Raw genomic sequence first — 22281 nt, forward strand, 5'->3', positions numbered from 1 at the left:
GGTTTCTGGATACAAGGTGAGGAACAAGGTGACATGGCAAGTGGTGGGCAGGAAATTTGGATGACAATGAGAGGAGCACAGATATCCATAAGAGAGGCCTAACCCAGGCTGTACTGGAGGGAATGGGCTGTTCTACCCTTAGTTCCTGTGGTCAGGCTCTGATCATAGATGACATGGCATTTGAAGGTAGGGGCTGTCAAAGGTGATCAGGTTTTGATGACATCATGAAAGTAACATCTATGGAGGTTTGAATGACAATGGCTCATATATTTGACTACCTAGTCATCAGGGAGTTGCCCTATTTGAGAAGGATTAGGAAGTGTGGCCTTGTTGGAGGAATTGTGTCATTAAGGATGGGCTTTGAGGTTTCAAGCAACCCATGCCAAGCTCAGTCTCTTTTTTTTTCCACCTATGGATCAGGTTGTAGTTCTCAACTACTTCTCCAGGACTATGCCTGCCTTTGTAACGGCCGTTTCTTTTGTAACTGTGGGTTCTGCTACTTTGTAAAGGCCGGCCAGTTCTGCTGCTCCAGTCTGTAGGTCAGGGTCTAGCAAGAGAGAGAGAGTGGGGACGGAGGAAGGGCGAAAAAAGGGCAAGAGACACAAAAGATAGATACAAGACAGAGTCCGGTGGAGTCTCTTCAAGTCTCTTCTTTATTCTCCTCTCTTCTGTATTCTCCTCACTCCATCTATATTCTCCTCACTTCTTCAGTTTCCTCACACCTTTCACACATAGAAAGGAAATCCTGGGTATTTATACCCTTTACCACGTGACTTGCCCTCGTGGACAAGCTCAACTGAAGCCACTACATCACATGCCTTGTAGCCATGGATACCAGGAGCACCTTGCAGCTGGGGGCACTAAACAGTGTAACAAGATGTTTATCAGAGTGTGCTGAGCTATTGCAGGCTGTTGAAAACAAGTCTCTTGTCAGGGTATATGGCTCGAGATGGCTGTAAAGATGATAGCCACTTTCAGCTAAGAGTCGGCTCCCAACACCTGCCTGCCTGCCTGCCTGCCTGCTGCCTGCCTGCTGCCTGCCTGCTGCCTGCCTGCTTCCTGCCTGCTTCCTGCCTGCTTGCTATCTGCTTGCCTGCCTGCTTGCCTGCCTGCCTGCTGCCTGCTGCCTGCTGCCTGCTGCCTGCTGCCTGCTGCCTGCTGCTTGCCTGCCTGCTGCCTGCCTGCCTGCCTGCCTGCTGCCTGCTGCCTGCCTGCCTGCCTGCTATCTGCTTGCCTGCCTGCCTGCCTGCCTGCTGCCTGCTGCCTGCCTGCCTGCTGCCTGCTGCCTGCTGCTTGCCTGCCTGCTGCCTGCCTGCCTGCCTGCCTGCTGCCTGCATACCTTGCATGCCACCACACTCCCAGCCATGATGATAATGAACTAAGTCTCTAAAGGGGAAGCAAGTCACCAATCAAATGCTTTCTTCTACGAGAGTCACTATGGTCATGGTGTCACTTCATAGCAGCAGAACACTGACTAAGACAACACCCTATGATGGGACTAGTGTCTGTATGAGGGAATCAAGAAACCAGAGTTCTCTGTCTACCAAAGCAAGTAAGGGATATCTGTGAATAGAAAAGAAAGCTGTTTTAGCCTGGTCCTGCTGCTATAACATAATCCCTCAAACTGAATAGACTACAAATAATAGAAAGTTACCACAGCTCTGGAAACAGGATGCTCAACCAAAGACTAGCAGAGACAATGTCTGGAAAAGGCTACTCCCAAGGCGGAGCTTGTTGCTGCCCTGTCCAATAGCAGAAGGAGGAAGGCAAAGGAGGTGACTTGCATACTAACCCTTTTATAATGGCTCTCAGCCCACGCACAGGAGTTGCCTTTGTCCTCATCACCCTTACAGCCCTGTCTTAAATACTGACTAATGATTACATTTCAACACATCATTTTGGAAAGTGTTGTGGCTTGAACATGCTATGTCCTCCATAGTCTCATGTGTTTGAACTCTTAGTTCCCAGGTGGAGAATTATGAGAGAAAGTATGTCCCTGGGGGTGGGTATGGCCTGGCTCCACTTCCTGATCCCTCTCTGTTTCTGACTGTGGCTGCACCCTGACCAGCCCTAGCCTCTGAGTCCTTCCAGCATGTCCCCACCACCACCACCACCACGAGGGAACATCTTTTTTATTAATTTATTTGGGAATCTCACATCATGCATCCTAATTACACTCAGCTCCCAGTCTTTCCATGTCTACCCCCTCTCCCATGACCCCCCACTAAAGAAAAGAAGAAAAAGAAGGAAAAGACAAGTCTATCTTCTGTTATCCATATGCTCACTGGAGCATGGTCACATTCCTAGTGGCCGTCCACTAAGAACGGATGAGTCCTTCTCCACCTGCATGTGAGCCAGAGGCTGTGGACTGAGGATAGCCGTGCGGTGGCCAGGGGGGAATGAGGTCAGCCCTCCTGCCCCAGTGCCACCACTGATGCCGGTGCCTCCCAAGCTTCACATGAAAGAGTCTGCATCCGTATCAGCTCCAAGCTGTTGTACATGTTCCCACTGACCCTTTTGGGCAGTGACAGCATGTCCACAGCTCTCTCCCTCCCCCTTCTCTCCCATCACTGTCTCCAGTTCTTCACGTCCCCATACTATAGGCACTGCTCCGTTCTCCAGTTCTTCACGTCCCCATACTATAGGCACTGCTCCGTTTTTCTCCTTCTCACTTCTGCATCACATATTTCTTAATTGTACTGTCACCAGGTGTGACACTCGGGTGTCTTCTGCCCACCCCATACTCATCTTAAACTGTGAACCAAAGTAAAACCTTCCCCCTCTAATGTTGCTTCTTGTCAGGCATTTTGGTCATGGCAATAAGAAGGCGTAACTAAGAATAACAGGGTCACACACATTTAAACCGTATCAGGAGCCCTTACCCCAAACCAAGCTATGCTGGTACCTGACCTCAGACTTCCAGAAATAGGAGGAGTAGACACACTTAAGACACACAGTTGCTGGCATTCTGTTCCAGTAGGGCAAATGGACACAGTCATGGAGAAAGCATCCCCTATGAGTGAGTTTTCTGTTGAACTCAAGTCTATCCATAACGAACTCATGGGCCAGGTTTTGAAGAAGGAAAGAAAGTCCTCTAGGCAGAGGAAGGAGCAGCAGGAAGCCCTCCAAGCAGAAAAAAGAGCAGCAGGAAGTCCTCCAGGCAGAGGAGGGAGCAGCTCTTTCAATGTGGTGTCAAACACTGGAGAGTAAAAAGGTTCTCTGCACTTTCAAATAAAGGAAAGAAGTATGTCAGAACAAAGGATGTGCAAATAAGGCTGGGAGCATTGACCATCGGTGATAATACCCCCATTAGAGCCTTGCTAGCAGGTCTCCCACAATGCCCTGGGAGTTCTGGGTGGTTTTGGTTATGGAAACAGGTAGTCTGATGCCCAGTTCCTCTGTGCACTGTGCCATCTGGTGCTTCCTAGGAAAACTTGATCAACAATAATTCTCACATCTAAACTCAGCCATCAGAGGGTGCTCAACAGGAAGTCACAAGTCATTATTTAGCACACTGGGACAGCAGAAGTGGAAGTCTACTGTATGTTACCCATTGTGCACACACTACGAAGCATCTGATTCCAGGTTGACCAGGGCCCTCAAACCAGGAGCCAGAAAGAAGTAACTCAGGTGCAGCTGCCTGGGCTCTGAGGTGGTGGTGATGGTCGGGCAGCATAGCACCACAGGGCTCCATTGCATGTATACATGTGGCTGCTATGCTATGGCATCCCAAGTGTCATTCTTTTGAAAGAGAAAATAGAGGGAGGGAAGATGTCTCCTCAGTAAAGGTGCTTGCATGCACCTGCACACATGATGACCTGAGTTTGATCCCAGGAAGCCATGTAAGGGCAGAAGCAGAGACCAACTCCACACAGTTGTTTTCTGACTTCTATGTGTGCCCTGTTGCATGTGTGCCCCACTCCCCACAGTGACAATAATAAAAAATACTTTAAAAGTAAGCTGTAAGGCTTACTAATACCCCCCTCCCGGGAGGCTTGAGGCTGGGCACGTGCTCTGAGGTCTGCACAGTCTAACATGTGCTGCCCCATGCAGCATACACTCAAGTGCAATTGCATTTTCTTAACTAGTTCCCACTTTCCCTGCTTTTGTCCTGGCTGACATATTCCACTCACATCAGGGATCCAAAGTGACAGTCAAAATCCAGTCTGATTAGGTCCAAACCTTCTCAGAGAGAACAAGACGCAGTATTTCCACAGCCCTCAGGGTCCAACACTGCTTACCCATGTCCTGCCTTCTCCCTGTCAATAACACAAAAACCGTAAAGGAAACAAGCCAGTGATCTAGAACATAATACATATGTGATCTAGAACATAATACATATGTGATTTAGAACATAGTACATGTGTGATCTAGAACGTAATGCATATGTGATTTAGAACATAGTACATGTGTGATCTAGAACATAATACATATGTGAGCTAGAACATAATACATGTTCTATGGTGGGTTGTAGAAACATCCAGGGAGATGAAGGCAAAGGGAACACCTCCATGCTGGGAGGAGAGGCACATGCAAGGTGTTCTAGAGCAAGTTCAGTGGCTTCAGAGGCTCCTCCTTGGCTGTGACTAGGGGGTGACCTAAGCTTTTCTGGTACAAAGTTGTGCCTGAAGAAAACTGTGTCTGAGCTAATGGTTAATCCTGTAGGAGGGGTCATAGTGACAATCTTGTTTTGACAGAATCATTACAAAGATGTTTGTTTATCAGGCCATTAAGTATGAGAATGTGTTCAACACTGCCTGGGTTTGTCAGAAGCAACCTCATTTTGATCCTGACAATTTTAACACTCCTGCTCACCATCTGGCCTTCTTGCTGGTCCCTGGTGGTCCCTTCTGCCAGCAGCACCCTTACTTGCTGCAGAGATCTAGCAGGCTGCCCCTCCACTTCAGGCTATGCCCAACCTCAGTTTAGTTTAATAACTACTCAGATTACTTCCTCCTCTTGATGCTGTAACAGAATACCTGGCAAAGGCAACTTAAGAAAGGGAGGAGTCATGTTGGTGCACAGTGAGTGCTATGTCTCAGTGCACATCCGTAATCTCAGAGCTAGAGAGGCAGAAACAGGAGGATGCTGGGAGTTTGCTGGCCAGCCAGTCTAGCCCAGTTCAATAAGAGACTCTATCTCTAAAAGTAAGGGGAAATAGAGGAAGACACCCAATGTTGACCTCTGGCCTGTAAATATACACACATGCATGTGTGTGTGCAACCCCACACAAACATGTGCACAAATATATATAACAGAGAGAGAGAGAGAGAGAGAGAGAGAGAGAGAGAGAGAACATACACATAGATTCACACAAAGGAAATTCATAACCATCCCATGTTAATTGGTTTATTTGAATAAGATGGCCTTACTTTAAAAATGTAAATACTAAAGTTTTTAAAGAACAGGAGAAAGGGAAGAAAGCTGAATAAAAGCTGCACTTATAGGCTCCAGAACCTTCTCTGTGGTTGTGGGCATGCCATGCATAAAGCTACTCATGATGGAACACAACAAAGGCTGATACCTTCCACACACAGCCACAGCACTCAAGAAGGTGAACCTGCCTGCCTGTTGTCCTTAGAGACGAGAAAACAAGGGAGACCCTGTTGCCTGATTTTGGCTGGAGGATAAACACCCGTCATTCGCCTAGGACCTGTCTGGCAAAGTCAGCCTCATCCTTGAGAAACCAATATAAGCACTATTCCCCACCCCCGGGGGTGCGGGGAGCTGCAGTGCTCCTGATAGAGCCCACAGTTCTGCTGCACATATGTGCTGGCAGCCGTGTACTGTGGGTACTGGGCTGGTGCCTGAGGCCACTGTTGCTTTTTTCTGTCCACCGTGGCTGACTGCTTTGGGCATGCCTCTTCTGCACATGGTCCCCAGGGCCTCACTGCACCTGTTCCAGCCGGTGACCTTCATGTACCCACAGAGCAAGCTCTCCCTCTCTTATCTATATGTAAGTGCCTCATTCCAAGACAGCGAAAGAGCTGTGTCTACATGGTGTGGAGACTGAGAGAAACAACGTGCACGTTTTTCCCTCAAGTCCTTCACATGCCAAATACCCCAGACAAATGCTGACCCCTCAGGATTCTCCTCTTTTCCCTTCCATCTTTCTTCCTTTTACCCAAACTCCACATCCCTGTTCCCTCCCGTTCTCTCTCTGTCTTTCTTCTCTCATTTTTTAAGCTTCTGCATCATAGGGTCTCCCATCCTTTTCAGGTCCCATCTGCTGCCATAACGTTAGGTTGGATGAAAAGCTATGTGCTCTTCCTCTAGTCCATCAAGTTCAATGCTAAAAGCCCAGGGACCACATTAACCATAGCCTGAGCTTCTACCACACCCTCCCCATCACAGCTCCTCGCAGCTTTCCTTAGTGACACCCAGACTGACCTTCCATCTTCAGATCAGTGTGCGTTAACTTTATATCCATGCGTCATCCAGCCCCGCAACACAAACATAATCACACAAATAACATGTGCCCAACAATGATCTCACACATAAAACCAGAATGCAGAGGAGATACCGTAAGAAACAGAGACTACTTAATGATGGACATAAGGCCTGGAGTCTGCAACCTGTGCCTACCATGCAGACTACAGACCACAGCCTCTAGTCACACAGGGAGAGAGCACGGACATCCACAGTGCTGCTTCTCTGTATTTTCTCTCTGCAGGGCATGTGCACATCACGGACTTCAACATCGCCACGGTCCTGAAAGGAACTGAGAAGGCTTCTTCCATGGCTGGCACCAAGCCCTACATGGGTGAGCATCCTGGGTTTCCTCCTATCTTCCCAGTGTACCCTTGTTAATGTCCCACATCCCACTTGGGCTCCACTTTCCCCAGCAGGATCCCTGCCCTCTGTAGCAAGGGGCAATTCCACACCGCCTCTCCACACTGCTCAACAATCCTTTCTTCTCTGGTTTTCTAGAAAATTCTTCTCCAATAGGTAGGAACAAAACTTTGCTGTCCTCTCTCAATAAAATTGGGTAACATCATCAGAATGTCACTTGGCTTTGGTGTTGGTCATTCTGGGTATATATTCTTGAGCACATGTTCGTCTGTCCTTGCATGATTCCAGCTGTTTTTTCTTGGGGCTTCTTGAGGAAGTGCCGTTTCTTATTCTTTCGGGTTGTTTTATGAAGGACACCTATTGAGTCTTCTCTGCTCACCTTCAGTATATGTCACTTTCTTTTAAATCTTCTTGTGACTCGTCACAGCTTTCTTCTAAAATAATATATTTTTAATTGTGTGTGTGTGTGTGTGTGTGTGTGTGTGTGTACACATGAGCACCATAGCCTGTATGTGGAGGTCAGATACACCTTTCCAATAAGTTCTTTCCTTCTACCATGTGAGTCCCAGGGATTGAACTTGAGTCCTCAGGCTTGTCAGCCCGAGTCTTTACCTATTGAGCCATCTTGACACTCAGTCCTGGCTTTCTGAAAGAGTGTTGCTTCTGTCTGCTTTAAGTCCCTGCCTATAGTTTATTGATTTTGTGTGCCTTCTGGTGCAGGCTTTATTTCTGGAACGATCTCTCACCTCTCTGTTTCTACCTTCCTCTGACTTCTCTTGCCTGGTTTCCAGGGTATTTTTAGTGTCATTTGTGTTGTTCTTTTGTGACTTGTTTGGCATTCTTAATGATGTCAGCAGTTGTTAACTCAAGATATCAAGGGACTCGGCAAGCTTCACCACCTAGGACAGCATCTCAAGATAGCCAGGAGTCTCTGTATGCTGAGCACCATAGCTGGTGTCAGATTCTCAAATTTTCCAAGCTTCTATTGGGCAAAGACAGTCACATGACTAACCCTGGAAGAGGGACTTCATGGGATGGGTACTAGGAGGCCTACCTTCCTGTGGAATGTTAGTGGCCCAGCCTGCCACACAGTATTCAAGCTGCTCTCCGTTTCATTGGCAAGTCTTTCTGTGTACCTTTGTGTAAGAGCCTCTGTCTGTTCATTCTGATCCTTTTCTGTTCCTGTCTTATAAGTGAAACATGTTCTCTTAAACTACTAGAAGATGGCAGGACTCAGGAGAACTTCCCTCACTTCACAGATTCAGCTCTCCTCTCTGTGGGGGTGCACGAGGACCTCTGCAGGGGCTGGAGGTGACTCAGAGGAAGAGCGCTTGCCTGGTATGCTGGAGGTTCTGTGTTCCATCTCCAGAACAAAGAGAAAGAGAATGGAGAGAAAATAAAGGAGGGAGAGAGGGAGGGAGGGAGGGAGGGGGGGGAGGGAGGGAGGGGGAAGGAGATAGACAGGCATCATGCTTGCCATGAGTACCTGGTGTTGACCTTCACCCCATCTCTACCTGGACCTTGTCTTCCTTTTGCCCACTGCTCTCTGTCCTGCCCTATTGTGTTTCTCCCTCTTGCTCTTACAGGGTGAATATGGACTGTCCCTCACAGGCTCCCATGTTAAAACAGTTAGTCCCCAGCTGGTAGCACTGTTTTGAGAGACTTTGGAACTCTGGGAAATTGGGGCCTAGCTGGAGGATTGGGTTGACTCAGAAGCATGCACTGGCAGTCATAGCTCAGCTGGGTTCTGGATGCTGGTCTACAGAGATGCTAGCAAGCTGCCCCACTCTCCTTCTGACATAGATACTGCAGCTCTTGCCACTATGTTATAGCCATGCCTTTCTCACCAAACCCTGCCTCTCTAGGCAGGGTCTGTCAGGCACCTTGTCACAAAGAGGAAAGTCATTAGTAGTTTTCCTTAGAGCACTTTTTTTTTTTTTAAGAAGGAAGAACCTCCGTCCTTTGTCTCTGCCATACCAAAGCTGGCAAACCGAAGCCAACTCTGCTGTCCTCAGCCAGATGTTGAGCACTGGGGTTTATGCACTGCCTGTCTAAGCCCCTCACTCCCTGCTTTGGGGTCCCTCTCTGCTCCTTACTCTTCAGGCATCCCCACATGATGGTCTTCATGACTGATGTTTGTTCCGACCATATGACTTGTGGGAAGGTGGAGAAAGCTTAGCTATGGAGTAAATATATCCACAGCTTCTGATGGCACAATTTGCTGTCAGCTCTGGTGTAGACACGTAGAGTCTAGGCCAAGCCTGGCAGCTTGCCCCTGGAATCTCAGCAGTTAGAAGGCAGAAGCTGAGGCATCACATGTTCAAAGCTATCCTGGGCTATATAATAAAAACCTATGTGTTTTTCTTCCCAGAATTCAACAATTAAGTCACTAGTAATTAATATTAAACTTAAGTAAGGATTGTCAATAGATACTGGCAAAAGTAAAAGGCTTCCTCAAAACTCCACTTTGCCTCCTGTCCCTGCCTCCCTTAATGAAGCAGCTGGGTCCTGGCTCTTTCCCTTCAGGGAGGGAGAACTGTGAGGGACCATCTGGTCACACCCCACTAGCCCCACTTTTATACACTATGATTGTGGTCCTACTGTGTGTACATCATCATTATGCTTCATCCTCAGAGTATCCACTGGCATTTTCTCACTTTACATACAAGGAGTCTGAGGTCCAGAGAGGTCCATTAGCCTGCATAAGGTCACACAGCTACTTAGAGAGGAAGATGTGATTTGAAGCATTTTGGATCCGAAACTTAAGCTCCCGTCTCTGTACCGAGCTGCTTTTGGACACCAAGACATTATACTAAAAAGCTGATCTTTCTCTGACAAGAGTCAGTTTATTATCACAGCTGTATGTAGGATCCAGGGATTTTGGTGTCCTAATTAGAGGAGTCTTGGACCCGAATTAATGGGCAAATGTGCAGGAGAGAAGTTCTTGGGCTTTGGAGGGTGATCTCCAAATGGCTATGTTTCCAGGGATGATGGGGCAGGCAAGGCCAGCCATGGATTTCAGGGTTCTTCTTAAAGCTCACCCCCAGGGTTCCCAAAGCTCTGAATTCCCAATGCCAAGGGACAGTTTGTTGATTTCACTCACTGGAGCTGTTTGCTTCCAAACCCTGATAGCAATGTTCTGATCCTAGAATGTTCCAAGCGTGTCTTTCAGAGTACACTGATGACTAAGGTCCTAAAAGGTGATACGCAAAGATTTCTCTAGAAGGAATATTTACCCAGAACGGAATTTCATTCATTGAAAAAGCATATGGGATTCACCACTGAATCGAAGAAATCTCTGTAAAATGTATCAGAATAGAAGTCAAAAATGCGACCCAGGGTTCTCCAGTTCATTAATATGAGGCTGAATGGAAAGGAGATTCTCTTCAGCAAATATCTAGGAGTGTGAGGGGGTCATGGGGTTTGGAGGGAAGCACAGGGTGGCAGATGAAGATAGACCTCCTGGTCCTTAGTGTTCAGGCCTGGGGAAACAAACTTGCAAGTGTGTAAAGATCTCAGGCAGGCAGGCAGAGGCACAGAGAGAAGAAGCAGTTCCTCCAGAGAGGGGGAAATGGCCTCTTCATGGACACTTTCCTGCAGAAGATGATGCAGAGAGCATGCTTTCTTGGAGAAAGATGGAAAGGAGCTGAGGCTGAAGGACTGGCTTGTTCTAAGGAGCAAGGCAGCATTGCAAGCTGGGTGAGCCCATTCTGTTAAAGCCGAAAGAACCAGGAACAGCTCAGAAAGAGACAAGGCAGACCAAGTGAGAAAGGGCTTGACTCCCAGTATCCAAATAATGCACATCCTGTGCCCTTTGAGTTGAGCCTCAGGAGATGCTAACTGGAAAACTTCCAGCCAGTCTTTGCTTCTAGGAAGTCGAGTGGTTGCTGGTGGGTACAGTGCGCCTCAATAGATGCCTTAGTTAGGTTTCTATTCCTGTGACAAAACATCATAGCCAATGAAACTTATTAAATAAAGCATTTCATTGGGGACTCACAGCTGCAGAGGAATCCATGACCATCATGGCAGGGAACATGGGAACAGCTAGCAGGCAGTAACTTGGAGCTCACATCTTGATCCACAAGCACAAGGCAGGGAGAGAACGAACTGTGAATGGCATGGGCTTTTGAAGCCTCAATGGCCACCCAGTGACACCTCCCCCGAACAAGGTTGCACAAAACCTTCCCAAACAGTTCTAACAATTGGAGACCAAGCGTTCAAACATGTGAGCCTATGGAGCCATTCCCATTCAAATCAGCACGGCGGGTATGGGTGCAGATGTCATGGCAGAATTGAGAAAAGTTCACAGCATTGTACCTGGAAGGTGGCCAGTGTTGATGCGAAGAAACTGCCGTTGCTGTTAGCAGCGCCATTACCACTGTGGCTTCCTGTCCTACCTACACTAAGTGCTCAAGGGCAGAGCTGAGCTCACGTTTGCCTGCTTTTGAAGTATCAGAGGCAGGCCCTAAAGAAATCTTAATCTATCACTGGTGAGAACATAGGGAGACATGAGGCCACCACACACTTGGCCCTTGTTCCTCACCCCTTACTCCTGTCAATTCCTATCCCCAAGAAAGTTGTGATGAGCAAATGTGGGTATTGTGGGACGTCACCATGGCAACTCTTTCAAGAGAAATGACTAATCATGGAGACAGTGACAGTGGCTACACTGTGTGACAGAAGTGACTGCAGAGCCAGCAGTCAACCCGGGTCTCCAAGGCCCATCAGCTCCAAGTAAACTTTCTGTGCATCTATTCCTTCACACACTGCAGGGCTCCTTGTACTTCACACTTTGTTTTTGATCTTTTGATATAATCTGATGGTTTCTTTCATACAATCTACTGAAGTACCTTGATGAATTTTTGCAATGCAGAACAGCCCAGCATTCCCAGAAGGCATCTCATTAGTCATGACATGTTAGCTTCCTTAGGCAAGTCTGGAATCCAGGTGCTAATATCTTGTTTATGATATTTGCATCTTGTTTATGAGGAATATTTGCTTATCTTTACATTGTTTTTATGACAACTCCGTGAGGTTTGAGGAGCAGAGTATTGTTGGCAGTATAAGTGGGGGGATCATTGCTACTCGTTTGTGAATTTAATAAAATTGTCCAGTGAAGATATAGGATTGAACCTGATATTACTGGGTATGAAGAAAACTTTACAACTATGAATTCAGTATCTGAAAATAGTAGGTATTATATGAAACACAATAGTTTATTGTTGTCAGAGAATTGATGTGTTCTATCTAACCAGATTCTTGGGCATCCATGCATGGGTAACATTCCCTCACCCTCTTTGGGGATTGTGGGTTCTGGGATGACAGCTCTTCTTTCATTCTTGAGTTAGTATTTTATACTTTCTCTCTGATTTTCTAGTCATACTGATTCCAGGATAATAAACGTGTTGATTTTTTTAAGTATCAGGTTTTTTTTTTTATCTAAATTGTCTGTTACGTTTCTATTTTCTGCTGCATCCATTTTCCTCTTGTCTTTATGTCTTTCTCTGCTTCCGTAGGTCACCTGTTGACCTTAGTCCAGGTGCATGATGTGGATGTTCAGATAACTGATGTGAGACTTCTTCCTCTCAGGGATGTTGCACACAGGAAACAAAGTCCAGCTGGATCTACAGCCCTATAACTTTTGAAGCATTATATTGACATTCTGTTACGAACATTTCCAAAAAGAATTAGGAATTTTCTCTGTATCATTCTACTGCTAATGCCCAGCGTGATTCTCTAAGTCTCTAATGATCCAATATCTTGTGCAGCACGACTGTGGACAGGATTCAGTCTAAAGCCACTGTCTAGCCTTTTCTTTTCTTCCCCCACATCCCACGTGATCGCCATCCCACGTGATCGCCATCCCACGTGATCTGCGTGCCTCTTTTGCTGCTTCTGAGTCGATCCTCATTTATCTCTCCCTTTATCTCACTCTCACTTCAGTATTTGTTCCTGAAAGAGCAAGCATACAGAGTATCCTAGCTTTATATCACTCAACAGAAACTGTTCTGAAATTTGGCTTTAAAAATCTCATAAAAGGGAACTGGAGAGATGGCTCAGTGGTTAAGATTGTATAGTGCAAGCTTACCAGCACCCACATTACACAGACTACAGCCACCTGTAACTCCAGCTTGAAGAGATATGGCGCCCTCTTCTGGCCTCTGAAGACACTGCACTCAGGTGCATATACACAAAGGCAATATGTATGATTTATAAATAAAAAGAAATCCTTTTTTAAAAAAATAATCTCACAAGAATATATTCCCCGATCTTCCCACCACCTTCTGTTTTACTTGTTATACACAATCTTATTTTTCAATTCATCAATCTTATTTTTGTTTCTGATGGTCGATGGCATTTTATAGTCATCAAAATGAAGAATTAATTTTGTATATATCTTCTTTTTTTTCTGTTACCACTATTTTTTGTGTGTACTTAGTTTCAGTTTTCTATCTGATATCATATATCTTGGAGAATATCTTAAAATCAATCTTAATGAAAGTCTACTGGCAATAAAATGTGTTTAGATAAATGTGTTTTTAAAAGTGTTTGTTGCAAAATTATTACCCTTTAAAAAGATAACTTGAATGAATATCCTGTATATTGAGTGCCAGGTTAACAACTTTTCTTTTCTTGGGGAATTAACTGTACTACCCTGCTGCAGCACCTCTGCCTTTGGCCATGATGTGCCTCCCATCTTCATTGCTTTGCTCTGCAATATGTCTGTCTTTCTTGAGCTGCATCTGGAACTTTGCCCAAATCATTAGCTGTTGGTTATGCCTGCGATATACTGGAAGCTTGAGTTTTGCTTTCATTGTGTCTATTTATTCTGATGTTCTCTGGGATTCTTGAGTAGCTGATTTGATGACTCATCATTTCAGGAAAGCTCGTTTTTATGAATTTATTTCATTTCTGTGTATGGGTGCCTTGTCTGCATGTATATGTGAAGCAATGGCTCCTCTCCTAACCTCTGCATCCCCAAGGAATTCCCACAGTCTTTTTTCTGTCCTTGTTCTCTTCTTGAAAGCTGTGGAACTACAGAAACGAGCTGGTAAGTGGGTATGAGCTCTACTCTTATCATCTGGGCAAGCCATGGGCCCCTTGCTTGTACCCACACATGGCTCAGCTGAGGCTGTCACCCTCTTCCTCCAGCCCTGTCTTTCTCTGGTGGCAAACTCAGGTCAAGCAGTAGTCACACCCTTGTGTCTGCTGCAAAACACTTTACTTTGATAATGATAATTAGTTTAAGAAAAGCTACCACTGGGTAATGTAATTATTAATTTTAATTGTTAATCTGGCTGAAATATACCTCTTGATGCCTATGGGGATGTTTCCAGAAGGGTTTAACAGAGGAAATAAAACCCACTCCAAATGTGGGCAGTTTCATCCCAAAGGAGAAGGTAAGTTGAACCACAGCACCATCTCTTCTTCCTGACTGCAGATGCAATGTGTCTAACCATTGCACATTCCTGCCACCATCCCCTCCTCTCAACGATGGACTATGCCCTCAAACAGGCTAGATGTGACAGTCCAACATTGGTGCTACAACACAGCAGAACTATTTCACATCTGATGAGAAAGGGAGTTATTAGTGGGGCAGAGGAATGGGACTGGAGGAGCCCAGAGTAACTTCAATGAGATGTTATACTTCAACTGTATCCTGAAAGATGTCTTAACATTGTTCAGCAGAAGACACACAGAGCATTGCACAGACATGGAACTATATTCACCAGGACCCTTAGGCAAGAAGGGGCTGACTGACAGAAATCACCCAAGGGAACAAATCTGGCCAATAATCAAGGAAGATAAACGTAGTGAGGCATGAAAAAATCACACAGTACCTGCTTTGCATGGTATAATTTGGGGCTCTGTAGTAATGCTAAACATATTCATTTGTCTTGGACAAATAGAGAATCTAGAACCAGCTAAGTAGCAGTCTGCAGGATGATCATTCCTAGTGTAGAAATCTAAACCCCAAGTTCAAAATGTTAAGTACTGATATGATGGCACTTATACCTGACCTCATGTGACAGGCCACAGTGAAAAGGCAAGTACCCATAACTTTGCAAAATTATGTCCATGATATATACATGAGGCTACTGGAGATTTGGATTAATTTCGTTTTTGAGACCTGTATCCTACCCTGGAGATACCTCGTTACGTATATGCAAACATCCCAGAGTCTGTAGCAATCTGAAGCCAAAGCACATCTGGTTGTGGACATTTGGATGCAGGATATTCCATCCAGATGTTAATGAATGTCTCTGCGAGAGATGCTGTTTAGAAGTCTGCCCCCCTGCTTCACATGTTAACTGTTAAATGTGTTGACTCTGTCTCAGCACTTCTCATTAGAACTGCTTGCTGCAAGCCAGGGGGCTGGGAAGATGGCTCAGCAGTTAAAAGCACATCCAAATCTTCCTGGGGATTCGAGTTTGCCTTCTATCCACTCTACTAGAAGAATCTGACTTATTTAACATGAAGTGCTTTTCTGGGACTGCTTATGATTCATTTCTGCCTCTTATCAGAGCCTCTGTGTTTCTTCCTTAGCCAATCAGACTCCCCTCCCTTTCCTCTTCTCACACAGACCATGAAATCCTAATGGTCTATGGCTGAGAAATGTCTTACACTTTAACAAAAGCTGTTTCCTGTTGCCGTGGATGCTGCCAACACCCCTTGAGAGAGACCAGTAGCCTGTGGTGGTAGTTTCATTTTATTACAAATTAATATATAAGAGAGTGACACCTGAGTTCATTGGCTAGCTAGGAACCAAACAAAATTAAATGACCCTTGTGGAATTCAGAGTGCCCAGGCCCACCACTTATCTCTACAGTTATTGGTTCATTTTAATGCAAAGAATTATGACCAAGCACTTGAACCATCTGGAAACCGTGTATAGTATATGCCTGAGTGAGCTCGGTTCCTGCTGCCCATGCAAAGACAGACTTCAATATTAAAAGCCAGATCACATCTGTTGGGAACCTGCTTTGCACCAGTCCCAAAAGGAAGCTTGGCCAGTGCTATCTCATTGTGGTGTGGGGGCTGTCATTAATCCATAGAGCCGGAGACTTACTCATAGGCTAAATGCTTGACTAATGAACATTTGTTGAGCACTTACTGTATGCTCAGTGAACATCATAATACACCTTCTTTCTCAGTAATGTTACATAGAAGAGACTGTTACCCCATCCAACAGATGAGGAAACTGAGGCCTAGCTCACTCGAGGCCATTGTATCTGTTAGCATGGGACTTGAGCTCAGTGATGACAAGTGACTTTCTTTGTATGCCTGAGCTCTCTGTTGACTGAATGGACTTACAATGATCTCTCTGGGCACATGAAGGTAAAGTTAAGGGGACAGAGATGATAAAAGATTACACAGAAATTAGAGTGGAGGCCAGAGAAGAAAGTTCCAGAAGGGAAGAGTGATGAGACCGAGTGATCAGTGACAGGCTGAAAGAGGAGGTGGAGTCCATGGTGACTCCTGATTTTGGACCTCACAGGTGAGCAAACCATCAGCATCACCTGTGATCCAGAAACAAGAGAGGGAAGAATCTGGATGGGTGGGTGGATGTAAAGGACTGGGGACCTATGGCAGAGGTGCCCAGGGGTGAGGTTTCCAGTGTCTGAGATACCAAGCTGGAGACACATTGCCATGGCATGAGTGGGAAGGGGGCCCACTCTGGGCCATGTTGGACTAGATGACCCAGAACTCCCCAGCCTTGGCTTCTCTGTGGAACATTTAGGGAAAAAGAGAAATGATCTTGAACGACCCCACCCTACTCTCAGCTGAAATGCAGGGACTCGGTTCACAGTCCAGAAGGGCATAATTACCTGGAGAGGCAGATGTGGGCAGCCTGTCAGCTGGCAGGTTCCATGCTAAATAGCATTTCACGCTCTGGTGCACATCAAAACCTTCCACAGCATCCATGGAGCTGAACAGCACGTGAGAAAGGGCAATGTAGAAAGTGATTGTATTTTTCTGTTTTTAGTGGAATGAGCACATGAATTCTGCATGGTTAGCCTGGGTGGTAAATCCTACCAAGCATATATTTATATTTCTGGGGGAAGAAAGGCAACTCCTTCCACCAGACTCCATGTGTCCTTGTTCTTCTGGAAGGCCAGTTGTGTGATGGTCTGATACCCTTTGGCATGGAAACTCACTTCAATTAAAAACCTGCCTTGGAAGACATGTTTGGCTGTTAGTCAAGGCAGTTCGTGGACGGTGAGGCTGACCTTGCTAGGTAACAGGAACATGCTGGGAGTGTAGTCAGAGGCTCCATGGTGTGTGGTAGAATCTCATACTCTCCAGCCCAGAACAGGAGAAATAACTTTCTGCAGTGTATCCATGCTGTGTATACTACCTTCCCACCAGTTGCCCAGACATCTAAGTTATCGGTAGACTATCAAGTATGGCAGTGCTTGTGTCAATGTGACCCTGACACGGGAGCCTACAGTTCATCCATCACCTCACTGTGCATCTCACACCATCACAGGAGAAGGAAGAAAGAATAATGAGATGTTTTCAGAGAGAATGAGAAGACACATCCACACAATTCTTAGGTGATTTATCATTTTGATCTATTTTTATCACTTGCTATTGTTGTCACTCTCTCCCTGGGCCTGATTTATAAATGAGACATTATCCTCATATGTAGGGATAGAGGGGGGAAACACAGCGTATTTTGGTGGTATTCATGCCTCTGCTGATTTCTGTAAAGTCTCAAGACTGCAAGCAGATTGCACAATTGGAGTTACCATCTAGACTGGTTCCTTGAATCAATACCCTGCCATGCCCTACTGAGAGATACAAGCAAAATGGTACCAGAATCATGTCAAGATATTGCCAATCCATTCGATTGAGTTGGGCTCCTTTAAAATTGTCTGTGCATACTGGTACTCAAAAGGTCCTGGGAAGCCAAGCAGGAATGAATGGAACTGGACCTCATGATTCTAAGAAAGGCCCCTTTTGCTTTGGGCATTGGTTAACCTTCCCATAACTGACAACCCTGTGGAGAACCATGTATACAGCAGTTGGCATAGCAGTAAGATGTACCAGCACATTATCATGGTCTGTGTCACATGGCAGAGAGGAGACACACTCAGCTTCAAGGACAGACCAAAGCAGGAAGCTCTGGGGATGGGGTTGCATGCAAAGCTCCTACAGGAGTCAGAGAGCAATAATGATGTCCACCCAAAGACAGCGCATGAACAAAGATGAGATATGAGTAAAAAAACTGAACCTTTTCCTCCCAGGAGCCATCTTTGAGCTGGACCAACTCCATGGAGACAGAGGAGACCTAGAGGGCATAGTGTATAGGGATGTGTAGTGTAAAGTACCCCCTATAGATGGGAAGATGGAGGAGGAAGGACCAGAACCCCAATCCCTGGGCAACCCAGTCCTTCCTGGCAGTCTCCAGTACCAAGGGAAAGAGTTTGGTGCCAGAAACCTGAGACCCATTTGATCCCAGCTCTGACAAGCTAGGTGGGTGATCCTGACAAGTCCCTTACCTTGTAGCTGCTTCTTGTGGTTCCAGAACAAAATTTTATAAGCCAGAGTTGAAACCACAGAGAAGCTGTTCCTTGAGATTCTGGAAGCTGGAATTGAGCTAGCATGGTGTAGTAGAGCCATGCTGGCTCAGAAGGCTCAGCTGGGGTTGGGGGGGGGGTCCCTCCACTTTCTCCAGCTCAGGCAGCCTCAGGTGTCACTGGATGTGTGCTACCTTACTTCATGCTTTATCTCCATCTTCACACAGTCATCCTGTGTCTTAGATCACTCCTCATCTCTCTCATAAATACACTGTTCATGGGATTTAGGACCAAGCCTAAACGTGTGATGCTTTTTATCTTGAGACCCTCCACTATACCTGCAAAGGCCCTATTTCAGAATGTGGTGGTATTCACAAGTACTGGGAGTGAGGCTTGGGGACCTGCCGTTAGCCCACTACAATCCTCTTGCCTCAGCTTCCTCATCACAGAGCCTTCTGCACCTACCCCACTGAGCGCTAAAAGGATTCAATTTGTACAGAACCCTTCACAGCAGCTGGAGCCACAGTGCTGTCATTCAGGACTTTGTCAGGTTCTTGACTCCCATCTGGCCTCTGCATTGTGATTCTGAACCACAAAAGCAGCTGTGCAGGGATTATGACATCAGCGTTTCTGTTCTGTCATCCACCACGAGAGTGCAAAGAGGGGAGAATCAGCTTCTCCACAACTGCAAACATCTGTCATCTCCCATTCACAGGAACCTGGAAGCAACCCTCACCTGTAGCTTCTACACTGAGGCCCCAGTGTGAGCAGGACTGTGGCCATGACAGGGACTTGTAAGAAGCTCTGAAGCACACTTGACACACCCTGTACCCATGGCACATCTGGGAAGCTGTCACAAGGCCATAGTGTCCAGGCCCTGGGGCTGCCTAGTAAAACATGCAAGCCTTTCTCTCCCAGATCCCCTAGGTCAGGAAGAAGCCAGACAAACAAATGGATTTTGGTACAGGAAAGTAAGTTCCCATGGTTCTATCTAGATCCATGGCTGCCTCCATGATGGGATTGAGTAAAGAACAAATGAGATCACTGACTTCGGAGTCTGCTGATCTAGGGATAGATAGGAAAGTACACACAAAAACAAAGCTAAACACTCGAAACCTAAAGTATTTGAAGAGAGTTAATCCATATGGCAGGGAGAGTAAAGTTTAGAATGGTCTCCACATCTCTGTTATGTGGTACTGGGTGGGTGGTGTGATGGCTGAGCATGGCAGAGGAAGGGAAGGTTTGTGTAACAATCAGACTGCCATTCATATTTTCAGTTTACAGAGTGTCCGGTGTGTCCTGCAGGCAGCTGCTGAATTGTCCCAGCCATATGGTTCTTCTAGTTTCATTTCTGTAATAGAATACTCTGACATAAAGTAACTTTGGGGAGAAGAAGCTTATTTAAGCTTACAGTTCTGGGTTACAGTAAATCACCATGGGGAAGTCACAGTGGCAGGAGCTTGAGACAGCTGGTCATATCAGACCCACAGGTAAGAGCAGAGAATAATGAATGTGTGAATGCTCACTTGTTTGTGCTCAGACCAGGATCAGTTCCTCCACTCATACAGTTCAGGACATTTTGCCTAGGGAATGGTGCCACCCACAGTTGGCAGGATCTTCCCACATGGGTTAATTTAGTTAAAATAATCTCTCACAGACATGCCTACGAGCCATCCCAATGTAGACAATCCTTCACTGAGACGCTCCTCCCAGATGATTCTAAGCTGTGTCAAGTTCACAAAGATAATAAATACACCAATGAATAAACCATAATTACTACCCATATTTGTCAAAAAAGGTGAAGAAACTAAGTGATATGTTCAATTCTATTTCAGTCAAACCCAATGTCTTCCTATTTCTAACATGACCATTTGCTGTTTTTTTCAAACTCTTAGTTCCACCATTCTCTAGAACATGATCTCATACTGAAAGAATGTTGGTCAGACAAGGATTTGGCTAAAGTAGGAAGCACCTTTCAGTTTTCTCTGTCTCAGCCATGTGACTTCCCATATACCCATAATTCTCCCTGAACCTCATCTGTTATAGGTGTTCAATGATAGCACATCCCAAGAAGCTGTAATCTCAAGGAAAGGGAAGCTTGTGGGCAAGAACACTCTGTTAAAATGCAGAGTGAAAGAAAAACAGACAGAAGCCGGCTGGAATCTGGAATCTGGGATCTGACTGCACATCTCATTTAAGCCCTAGAGAGAATCCAGCCAACTTGATCTTTCTTGTACCCTGATCCAATTTCTCCTTGATGCCCTCAGTGCCACCTGAAACCTTGACAGTCTAGTGGTTCTCAAGAACAAAGGGGAGGTAAAATTGACATAACATCAAATCAGCCATGCCGACCTGTGCCATCCCAGGGAGGGAAGCAATCACCTCTACACTGCTCTGCAACCTTCACTTCTATCCCTTTTCAAAAACATTTCCTCTGCCGGGGACTTAAACTCATTGCCCCTCAGACAGATGCCATGTCCCTAGTCCTGCCTGGGCCACCAGAAGTCCATTCTGTTTGCTCTGTGTCTATCTCCATGCCTAGATCATTCCTGAGCATCCTAATAGCTGAGTACCTGGCCCATGTTGATACTGAGATAGTGGCAATCCTCCAAACCCATGTGCTCAGGTCTTACTTTCCACTGAGGAATGAACTATGCTAGGGTCTCACAATGCGACTCATGGCCAAGTACCTCCCTTGCTGTTAGCTTGGGAACATACACTCAGTATCTTTCTGCTCGTTCCAAAGCCTGTTGTAGCTCCCCAGAGGCAGGAGCTGGTGATAGTAAGATAAGTACCAGCAGGCTTGTCTCCCTGTGCTCAAGTCAAGGTATGGCTAATATTCTCTCTGCCTTGTCATTTCAGCCCCTGAAGTCTTCCAGGTGTATGTGGATGGAGGTCCTGGGTACTCATACCCCGTGGACTGGTGGTCACTGGGTGTCACAGCCTATGAGCTGCTACGAGGCTGGGTAAGTCTTGTAGAAGGAAGAACTTCAATCTACAAAGTTGGTGAATTGCCAGAAGGGGGTGCTAAACCAGGATTTGGGCCACCTCTTAGGGAGGAGCTCCAACCCAGCCACTCACTCTTTTGATAGGGAAAGATCCTTCTTCTTGTCCAGGGAAGGAGATCACAGAAGGTGAATAACTGACTCCAGATTGAAGTACCCTGGCCTTTGACTTTCAAACCCTTTCTTCTGTACTCACAGTTGCATGCAAGCCCAACTTTCCAGCTGCTTGATTGGGTATCCTCTCATTTCTCTTTTATTTCTCCTCGTCTTTGCCAAACACATACCTCATGAATCTCTAAGGATGATATGGGACAGTCAGTGCCTGGTTTTATTTTTGGGCTAGTCTGCACTGAATTGCTGAAAATGATGGAGCCATCTGACAACCAATGCCTCATATTTTTATTTAAGCACAAACTCTTGTGACCAAGCTACCTTTGAAGTGTGTTTTCTTTGCAGACGTATAATTTGAAAATATCATCTCAACTCCCCAGCCCATGGTTTCCTCTGCTATATAATAGAGAAAGTGTTTTGTGGAGCTGGCGTTAGGGGACATTTGTTCCTGGACTGTGGCACTCTCCCTGCTTTAACTGTCTCTGTGGATCCCATGCCCAAACCAAAGTTGCTAGCCCCCCTGTCTGCAAGTCTAACACAGTTTTACATCTATTTGCTTATGTGGATATTCATGACAACAGAGGGCAGTGTCCCTGAAGGCAGGGTCTTATTTTGATGGGAGAATCCCTTCTTTAGGATAATGGGGAATGAATGAATGCTTCTTGAGTGAATGAATGAATAAATGAATGAATGATGACTGCATCCTCCATGACCATAAAGATTCTCGCTCTAGTTCGGCCAACTATTTTTCTGCTCTTGAACTCAGTTATTTCCACGAATTCCTCAAAAGCTAAATTACAGTGCATGGCATTTTTAGAATGCAGAGAAAATGAGAAGTTGTCTGCTTC

The 22281-nt window shown here is 45.8% G+C and overlaps 1 protein-coding gene across 2 annotated transcripts in view; it reads left to right on the plus strand.

The window, feature by feature from the left end:
* The window catches only part of Stk32b (serine/threonine kinase 32B), a 239752-nt gene that overhangs the window by 196540 nt on the left and 20931 nt on the right, over window positions 1-22281 (plus strand). Inside the window, exons 6-7 of one of the 2 annotated variants that reach the window (XM_028758246.1) lie at window positions 6674-6763; window positions 21180-21283. In XM_028758246.1, the coding sequence (XP_028614079.1) occupies window positions 6674-6763; window positions 21180-21283 (194 nt within the window). The remainder of the gene's footprint in view (window positions 1-6673; window positions 6764-21179; window positions 21284-22281) is intronic. The other variant, XM_028758247.1, reaches the window with a different exon arrangement.

The sequence above is a fragment of the Grammomys surdaster genome, unplaced genomic scaffold (assembly GCF_004785775.1).
Source record: "Grammomys surdaster isolate TR1022 unplaced genomic scaffold, NIH_TR_1.0 126187, whole genome shotgun sequence".
NCBI classification, from domain to species: domain Eukaryota; kingdom Metazoa; phylum Chordata; class Mammalia; order Rodentia; family Muridae; genus Grammomys; species Grammomys surdaster.